The 10,000-nt window shown below is 37.4% G+C and overlaps 1 protein-coding gene across 3 annotated transcripts in view; it reads left to right on the top strand.

Moving 5' to 3' along the window:
* LMO3 (LIM domain only 3) overlaps positions 1-10,000 on the top strand; it is a 52,904-nt gene that overhangs the window by 1,333 nt on the left and 41,571 nt on the right. The window contains exons 2-3 of one of the 3 annotated variants that reach the window (XM_006912662.1): positions 566-632; positions 5,736-5,949. In XM_006912662.1, coding sequence (XP_006912724.1) covers positions 5,744-5,949 — 206 coding nt within the window. In that variant the 5' untranslated portion in view covers positions 566-632; positions 5,736-5,743. Of the gene's footprint in view, positions 1-565; positions 633-791; positions 930-1,797; positions 1,823-5,735; positions 5,950-10,000 lie in introns of those variants that run through there. The other 2 variants (XM_006912660.1, XM_006912661.1) reach the window with 2 other exon arrangements.

Raw genomic sequence — 10,000 nt, 5'->3', positions numbered from 1 at the left:
GTAAATTTTCACCTTGGGAAATTAGCAACAAAGCCGGATCTGTCTCGCGGCTGCTTTGCACTTTCCGAGGGCGGCTGTACTTGACTGAGCTGCAGAACAGGCACACGAGAGCGAGCGCGAGGGAGCCAGCGAGAGAGGGAGGGAGAGAAGGAAAGGAGAGAAGAGGGGAGGGGTGGGGGCGAGAGGTAAATAGTCTTAAATCGGAAGGGAGCTGCTTCTCTGTGGTCTTGACAAGCGCTGCCTGGGCTCCGCCGGCTCAGTAATAACTGAGTGACCTTTTCTTTGGCTGTATTATGTCTGGCTGGGAAGGGATTGCGTTTTGCAGCTGAGAGCCGGGGCTTCCTTCAGCTCGGCTCCTCGCGTGCTGCTGGGTAAGTTGTCTTGAGCCAGGACGGAGAGAGAGACAGCCTCGGACTGCAGTTGCCTAAAAGGAGGACACCTGTGGCTCAGATGCGGTCAACACCATTACTTGGCGGATCCTTGAGGACCTCATTATTTTAAACTTAAAAAATAGAAATCCCCCCCCCCTTTTTTCAAACAATGCTTCTTTTTGACCTTTCCCAAGGAGAAGAGCTACAAAGCAGCCACTGTGCTTTCTGAACGGCCTCCCCCTGTATCGCTTAATTGAGAAGGTAAGTGCAGCAACTGTGTACACACGCGTCGGCTTATTTGTGGTGTGTGTGTCTGCGGGTGCGCGCGTGCGTGTGCGGATGTGGGTATTTTTTTCTTCCCCAAGCCTCCTAATGAGGCATAAACTGGAGCTGCAGCCCAGCTCCGCACTGCAACTTTCGCTCGGGCTGCAGCTCTGCTGAGACGGTTTTGTTTAAATCATGTGAGGCTTCATTATTTTTATGATGAGACATGAAATAGATGCAGGCGGAAGATGTGGATGGAAGGAGGGAGAGCGGCTGCGGCGCGGAACGTCTCAAGTACGACTCGAGTGGATAATAGTCAAAGTTCACGATGAACTGCAGCATTTCCACACCCCTGACTTCCAGGGACAGAGGGGCAGAGAGAGTTTGGAATTAGGACATGTTCACTCGGGCCAAGCCCATAGGAAGGGAATTCGGTCCTAGGTTGGTTACAGACCCCCCTTCTCCTTACTTACTGGAATTCTTGATCCCCTCCACCCCAAGAGTTGAAATTACAATCTTTTGGTTCTTGTTGACACTTCTGCTTCTCCCCACTCTGCCATAACAAAAATGTGGTTCCTACGAGAAGGAAAAGTGACTATTTGGGGAGAAGGGGCTGGTCGGGGAGAAGTGACCAGAAGAGAGAGGTTCCGTGGAGCAGGGTGCCTATGTCCTAATAGGTTGAGATTCGAACTGATGCAGTGCATTTTTACAGGGGCTACCCACATAGCCGTTATGAAATACAACTCAGATTTATGATCTTTTTCATATTGAACATGATATGCTATGCTAACCCTGCATGTGACAGTTTAATCAAATCCATTTGTTACCACGAAGCTAAAAGGGGCCGCTGGGATTTTAGGATTACGGGCAGAGTTAGGGAAGCATGTGGCTTTGTCATTCGCCATCATTTTGCACACTGCCACACTGCGAGGGGCTCTGTGTGTGCGCCCTGTCTCGTCTGGTCGCCCTCATCCCTTCCCCCACCCCCCGCCGCCACTCCGACCCGCTCCTAAAGTGGCTTCACAATAGTCAGTCCTCCGCTGTGTGGGCTGCGCACCAGGTCCACACTTGAGCTTATTCAAGGAGACTCCCTTCTACGTCTACCTCTGGGCTTGGTGCTCAATGCGAAGCCGCTGCAACTCAGGCACGCCTAAGTCAACTCATGCAGAAAAAGGAGAAAAGTTTTGGTAAGGTTACAATCTATCATAGATGCACTTTGCCGGCGCTCGGCACTCTTGGCTCCTCAAAAGCCTCCCTGCTCTTCCGCTGCTTTTGTGTCTTTCTAAAAGATCCAAAATATTATTGCCGTAACTGCTTTGAAAGACTGCTGCTTAAACCAATTAATCTTGCTAGGTGCAACAAATACTGCTACATTCTTTGCAAATCATCGCTGTGTGGCTGCAAAGACACAACCACAAAAGGCTGGAGCATAACTCCGCAAGGGATTCTTTGTTAGAGTGTATGTATGTTTCTTATTTTTTTTTTATTTTGCATGTGAGCTGCATCAAAATTGAACTCAGTCTTGCAAATCTCTTGTTGGCCTTTGCCAAGCACTAGCACTTTGCTGCCATGGTAACTGTAATTAAACTGATAAGAGTGGAAAAATGTCAGTATCTCTGAGCCTTGCAGCTGCATTGGAGAAAAAGGGAATCAAATTGGTTCCCAGCTCCATTGCTCAAAAAGGGGAGGGGGTGGTGGGTTTTTTTTTGGTGGGGGGGAGGTGGGAGTTGAAGGGGCAGAACAGAGTTAAGCAGCTCCAGCGCCTGAGATCTGGGGACATCTATTTGCATTGTTGTCCCTTAGGGGGCTTCAGCCTGTAGGGATGCTCTGGGCCAGTGAACAGAGAGAAACAAGCTTTTAGGCCCAATCCAGTTCTCCAATCAGGGCTGGGGGCTGGGAGAGGATGAAGATGGGCAGGAAGAGAGAAAATCTTTTGTTTGGTACCTCTTGGCAATCGAATGGCTGTGTTGGCCAAATTCTTTTAATCTGTGTCACTGCTCCCAGCTGCAGAACCTGCATTCCCATTTTAGCATCTTCCTGAGGCACCTCATCTCTGCCAAGCCCCTTTATGTATTCCCTCTTCCAATTCCTTTTCCCAAATTGTTCTCAGTGAATCTTCCGATGGGGACAAAATGTTTTCCATTCATTGTGTAGTTAGTCCAAAAATATAAAAGACTGTGTCTAAGTGCTGCAAATCTTTTATTATGATTATTTTTTTAAACCCCTGTGTGTTGTGGAGTTGTGGTTACTTTGTTGTGTTAACTACTGAAGCTGAGACTGCGCGGATGAATGGCACAGAACAAGGGAACATAATGGAGGCAATCAACCGTTAGGCCGCCTCACAATGCAATCCAGGCAATTAAAAGCTCACCAGAGTTTAAATGAAATGGTTCTACTTATTTCTGCACACCACACTGCACAGGCTATTATTTATGTCTTTTTTTTAATTATGATTTCCCTTAAACTGTCAAATAACTCAGAATGGCAGGGTCTCAGAGGCAATAAGAATTTCCCTCAGAACAATTTACATGCCAATCTAAAACTAGTTATGAGTCCTGATGTGCTATGAGCAACTTGTGAAATGTTTCTCAGCTCCAAACACATAACTCTACCCAGACGTGTACTTCTGGGTAGTGAGGGGAGGCTGTTTTATGCCTTTTAGGTTCATGGCAAAGTGGTGACTACAAAATAGTTCTTTTTAGAAAGCTGGTAAAGTTGCAGAGTATTGAAAAGATTTCTTTTGCAAGAGAAATGTGATGGTTTTGTCTAAAAAAACAATACCAGGATGGAGTGTGTAAAATATCAAACTCCTTTTATGCCCAAGGCCAAACAGAATGTAAGAGTTTCAAATATTAATTGGCCTCTGAGTGCTAAATTAAAATGTCAACACAACAAAAACATTTTGTGAAGACAAGCAGGGTAGTGTCGCTTGTGCCAAATGTTGGTATACACAACATAGGGAAATATATATAGCTTAGCTACCACTAAGAAGGATTTTTACAAAAAAATTTTAGCTTTGTGATATAAAAAAAATAATAGCCTTATAAATTGGATAATTAGAATAGCCACTCTTAAAATATCTCTAGATATTTTCAATAATGAAATCCAGAATGTCATTTAGTAAATCAAAAGTTCCCCCCTCCCCCAGGTATATGGTTAAGAGGCACTAGGGTATGATCTGTGCTATAATTAATGGGATTCATCCCTTGTGGAACCTTGCTAGAAGACAGTAACTAGTTCTGATCAAAGAAACTTCATTTGTTAGAAGTTCTAGAGAGTGAGATTTAGCAGAGCTATCAAGGGTTATGATTAATCTACACTAGACCCTTAGCTCCTTCAAAGAAAAGGAACAGAAAGCAGGCTACAGGAATACCACCTGCTCTTCTGTACAAACCCAGCTGCTAGTTTGCAGCTCCGTAGACCACGGCTATGCATATCATACAGAAAGAACAGCTACTCTGTTTTCTTCTGTGTTATTCCCTATTCCATTACTCTACCAAGTTATTTTCTAATGGAAGCTCAACTTCATAACAATATTCTTGCAATTCATGTATTATTTGTAGCTAGAAAAGTTTTCAGCTGTGAGGATATGTTGCCTTCATGTCTCTTATTAGGGTGGTTATAAAAGAAAATGATTGCGAAGGTAGTAGAGATGAAGCCTCCTTCATAAGACATTAAAGGAACCTGATGAAGGTTTAACTATTTTGGAGTAGAAAAATATTCAGAAAATACTCAAATTATGACATTTCTTTCCTTGAAACTGTTTCGAATGCGTGTATATTTGATGTTTTGTATCCTTCCATGTCCAAGTTTAAAAACTTTATGCCGAGGAAGTATGATACAGTAGTGTAATCTCTGGACTGTAAGAAAGCCACCAAGTCTAATGTTTAACTGTTGTTCAGCTTTGAGCAACTTCCTCAATGTCTCTCAGGCCCCTGTGGATCATAATTTGTAAAATGAACGATTTGGAATTTATGATATCTGTGGTATTTTATAGTGCTTTAAATGTGTTAGTTGATAAATGTGAAGCTCTGAATAGTTGGTCCAGCTTTTTTTTTTAAAGGAAAGCAGAAAAAATTCAAAGGTGAATCTTCTTTCATTGAAAAAAAATTCGGTCAAGTTGTAAAACCCATTGAACCCAGCTAGACTCTTTATTTATGATGGAAATATATCTCCAAAATATAGAAATGTCTTTATATATAGTATAGCATTATATAATATATGTATATAATACATTTATCTTTATATGTGTAATTTTATGTATATTTAGACTTTGCCTTCTATTGCTTTTTCTTCTATAAAATAAATAAGTGCATGTTTATGGTAATAAATTACATAATCACATATTTTAGTTTTATTAGAAAAACACGTAGTACTATACTGTTAGGTAATCTGCCATTAACAGGGCACTGAATGATGCTTGTAAGTATATTTTTTTTTATTTTAATATGATGAATATTTTGAAATGTCAAGGGCACAAAATTTTTTGGATGCAAAGAAGTAATATAGGATTGGTGAGCTTTTGGGGTGACTCTACTGTGTACTTAACTGTAAACATTTCTACTGCTAAGTAAGGATAGTATAATCCCATGAGAGTACACTCTCCTTCCATCAGCACACACATATTAAGTGAAATTTTTAATCAATTAAAACCCCTCAATTTTGACTCCTATAGAGTGCGCATGGAGTAGTTTGTTAAATAACTTTCTTTTAAGATTGTTAGCCATTTACTCGCATTTTATTCCTGAAGGAACCACTCTGTGTAGAGAATGGGGACACTACAAACTTATTTAATGTGTTTTAACTTCGTGTAAATGAGGTAATCTTACTTATGTACAACACGAATTAATTACTTTTGCCACTTTATATGTTTGACTTTACAAATTCTCTAACAAGGACTTTATATAGTTTGAGCCTTCCTGTTTCCAAAATTTAGTTTGATTTTAGTATGGCCCTAAAAAAGAAAGTCTAATATTCTTTGAAAAAATGCAAAGTTAAATATTTAACTTGTTTGAGATCTTTTGACATCTTCTGATTCTTTCTTGTAAGTCCCAGCTCTCTCTCTCTCTCTCTCTTTTTTTTTTTCCTATCTTCCTTTAGGTATACAAATGCTCTCAGTCCAGCCAGACACCAAGCCGAAAGGTTGTGCTGGCTGCAACCGAAAGATCAAGGACCGGTATCTTCTAAAGGCACTGGACAAATACTGGCATGAAGACTGCCTGAAGTGTGCCTGCTGTGACTGTCGTTTGGGAGAGGTGGGCTCCACCCTGTACACTAAAGCTAATCTTATCCTTTGTCGCAGAGACTATCTGAGGTAGGAATTATCCTTGCACACCAGTGATGACTGGATTCCTTTTAAAATACTTTTGTAAGTGTATTTTTTGTTTATTTGTTTCATTTCCTTACTACCAGCCTATATTCCTGAAAGATGTTGACCTGTCAGCCTTCAAATTGTTGCCAGGTGCCTATTATGCAAATTATTGCTTAAGCAACAGTCAACAGCACACAATATCTAAAGTGTTTCGATTTGGCTTGCTTGTATGCCCATATTAGGGACAGGTTATTCCACTGCCTGTATTGAAACTGCCAGTTCATGTCAAGTATATATTTTGTAGAAATCATCATACAAATTTTTTATTAGACCACAGGTGACAAGGTAGACTGAGCATAACATAAAATTATTCAGCTATCTTTCTGTTTCAAATTTGTCAGAGAAATTCTGTTTGTAATTCTTAAATGGCATTTATTAGTATTTTATTGTACAGTTTTGAAAACTTTCCCCAAGTGTAGAATTCGTCTTTCCTCCATGGCATTCCAACTCGTCATCACAAAGACATCACTTAGCATTAACAGTCTCACACTTGCCAGTAGCTTTATGGAAATTAACAAAGGAAAGATCACCATCATTTTGGGGAAAAGATACTCATACTCCGAACCGTAGACATCTGAACAGTTTCAGTACAATACAGATGTTCTTGCTTTTGAAGCCATGAAGTCAATTTAGCTTTGTTTCTCAGTATTCAGTACTTAACACATGAACTTCTATTTAAGAAAAATTATTTTTCTTTCCAGGGAACTTTGTGACTTGATTCAGCTGCAAATTACTTTTATTAATAAAGTAGGATCAATCAAATTTAAGAAATGATATATGGCATCATTTGAGTTTTCATATTTGATACAATTAATCATTTTTCTAGTCTGACATTAAGCGATTTATTTAAAATTTTTTTCTCTTATGGCACAAAATTTATCAATCAGCCGTAACTCCTTAACTGTCTTGGCCATTTGGGGAGGTCCTTTCTAGGAAATTTGGTCCTTCTTAGTATATAACTCAGTTATTTTCAGTCCATTTTAATCTTGATATATAAAAACATACTGTTTGATTAATGATAGTTACAAGAGGGTGAATTCAGTACTGTTTTTCAGATTCTTCTCTTTCCCCATCTTAGGACTGCCTCATCTGACAGCCTCCTGACTAATTATGACCACTTGTTACCACTTCTCAGTGATCTGAGGGCACAAAATACATGCAAGTTGCCAACAATGGGAAGTGAATCTCTATAGCCAGGATTTTCCTCATTGCGGTGGCAAAACTAATCAGAATTAACTTATTGCGTGAATTCTTTTAGAACTGCAGTCTTTGAACTTTTCTCTTTGAAATAAAAATTTCTCCTCTGCTCATTGTGAATTAGAGCCTCATTTCCACATAAAGCATTTGTATTTGCTTGTAGTGATTTAACAGAGCTTGCTAATTTTGCTTCATCTTTACCAATCAACACTCATGGATTTTTGACTTTTTTTTTTTAACTTTTACATTTGTTTACAACTACAGTATCTCAAGTGGATTTATGTAAGAATGCCAAAACAATAAGTTTATATAGTCTTGGCAAGGTTGAGGTATCCTAATAAGTAATAAAGATAGATTTGAGTGAAATTTAATGAAAAGCTCTTGAAAGATCTGGATTTTTAAAATCAAAAATGTAGATTTGCCACTGAAATACATCGGTCCTGAGTAAAGCTGTTTTGCAATCGTCTATATAATATTGAGCAGAGAAAGTAACCTTAAACTTGTTTTATTTTATTCTTCCTTATAGTAATAAAAATACAATGTTCAACTGCCATTTGCTATCTCAAATAAATGTTTTGTTGAAGGGAATTTTCAAAATAGTTTCATATCAGAAATCAGAAATTCTATCTATCTCTAAAAGAGTCTATATATTGCTTTTTGTCTGGTTAATTACTGATAGGTTCAAACTTTTAATGCTTGTTAACTTTTTAAAAAATTTTCCTATCTTTTAAAATAAAACCCTTGTCCTGATTGCCAATATATTCATTTCTCCAAGTACAATTTCCTCCTAAATCGGTCATTACCACATTAATGGCCAGTTGTTATGTTAACAGCCTAAAGGTTGTTAACATTTCAAACTAAGTTAACAGCAAGCTTATTCCTTATTTAAACTGAAGGTTTGTTGTATATAACGTGACTTCTTTGGCAACTAGTAATTCATCAACACTTGGAAATTGCAGAAGTGAAATGTGGAATTGGTATGTGTATAAAATACTGTGTTATGTGTTACAGATTATGCCACAGATGTGGTATTTATGTTTATGAGGAAAGTGTGTATCTCAATGAAATTGTGTGGATGTTCAAAGGCATATGTCTCTGATTGGGAAATTAAAGTAGTCTGATTCTGTATGTCAAATAGACAAATACGATCAGACAAATTTTATTTATAAATTAACTTCTTTGAGTTGTATAGTCATTCAAAATGTTTATTGAATGCCTGCTGTTTGAAAGGCATAATTTTAGATAATGGATGAAATAATTAATAGAAAAATGGAGGTTTACCTTAAATTGTTACTATCCAACTGTTTATTAATTACATAAATCTGCAATATGATCAGTGAACAAATAGTATTCTATGGCTATTTTTCCAAACTTTGAAAATAATTTTTCTCATTTCTCTACTGTTTGTGTTTGGCACAGCCAGTGCTTAACCATTTAAATCCTATTAAAATGTGGTTTAGTTTGGTTTTTGGTCTTCGGATAATATATAATTTCTTTGAGGCACCAAACAAGCCATAAATAATTCATCTAAGTAAGAATATGGAAAATGACAAAAAAAGTAGTTTACCTGCATTAATAAATTGCTGGCTTTGGTATTATCCTGGGCTAGATAATTTTTTCGTATCTGAAGAAGAGTAACATATTTTTGCCAATTGTATTAACTTCCTGATAACTTGTCCTTCCAAAAGAGAAAACAAAAAGACACTTCTAATACTAAACAATGAGTTGAAGTTTTTACGCTTTATTTTGTGTTACTTGGAGCAGTGGTAGTACTGGCATGTTTTTACAAGTTCTTTAAATGATGAATCCAAAAATTTAAATCATAAGATATTCTCTTAAGAGTTATCAAAACTATTATTGTGGCATTTTTTATTTCTCTCAGATTTCTTTTTTTCCTTTGTGGTACAATTAGCTATATTTAAGAAAAAGAAAACACTTTACAGTTTATGTGGTTAGTTTTAAATCTTAACAGTTCATTTTTCATAACAAGGCTGGTAAAATGTTTTTTCTTTTTCTGTAGAATATCAAATGCACAGATCTAATGTGAGGAATTTGCCAGTTTGTAGGCTTGTTCACCTTCAGAAACAGAAAGATTGACTTTTAAAAACTTTCTCTATTAACTGCCTTCTGACCTAAACTATTAAGTCAATTGGCCCATCAATATTTATATACCAAGACCTAGAAATGTATCTGTTAAAAATGTATCCAACACATTTATAACTTTATATTTTTAAAAGTTGAGCCTTTGATCAATTAGACATGGAAGCATCTAGAGCTTAAAATTAATAGTCTGTCTAAAGTAGATTAACAATTACTGTGTTCAAATAGCAAAGTTTTACTAGTGATATTTACAGGACTCTAACTACTGCCAGACTATCATCCTTATTTCAGTTTGGAAATATGAATAAAGCAGTTATAGTAAGAGTTTTAGAATTAAGATTTTGTGGCATGTGTTAAGAAGTAAAACCAGGAGAAATAAAATATTTTTCAAATTGGAGGCAGTAAAGGATATCAGAATTTATCACTCAAGCTTTTGGGCAGTTTTTGCTTGTGTGTGTGTGTGTGTGTGTGTGTTTTGTTGTTGTTAAGCCTGAAGCTTATTACTTGTGGCATATTTTAAGCATTAAGTCAATATAGGCTATATCTTTCATCTCTATGAATGGTGTCTCACCAGAGAATGTATTCAAAGCTGTTTGCCGTGATATGTGCCATGGAAGCTACTTACAGATTTATATAAGCTGAAAATATCTTATATAAATTTTAATGCAATTTGCTATTTTTATATGTGAGGATGATT

This window comes from Pteropus alecto, unplaced genomic scaffold (genome assembly GCF_000325575.1).
Source record: "Pteropus alecto unplaced genomic scaffold, ASM32557v1 scaffold103, whole genome shotgun sequence".
Taxonomy (NCBI): domain Eukaryota; kingdom Metazoa; phylum Chordata; class Mammalia; order Chiroptera; family Pteropodidae; genus Pteropus; species Pteropus alecto.
This window is presented reverse-complemented; position numbering and strand designations above follow the sequence as displayed.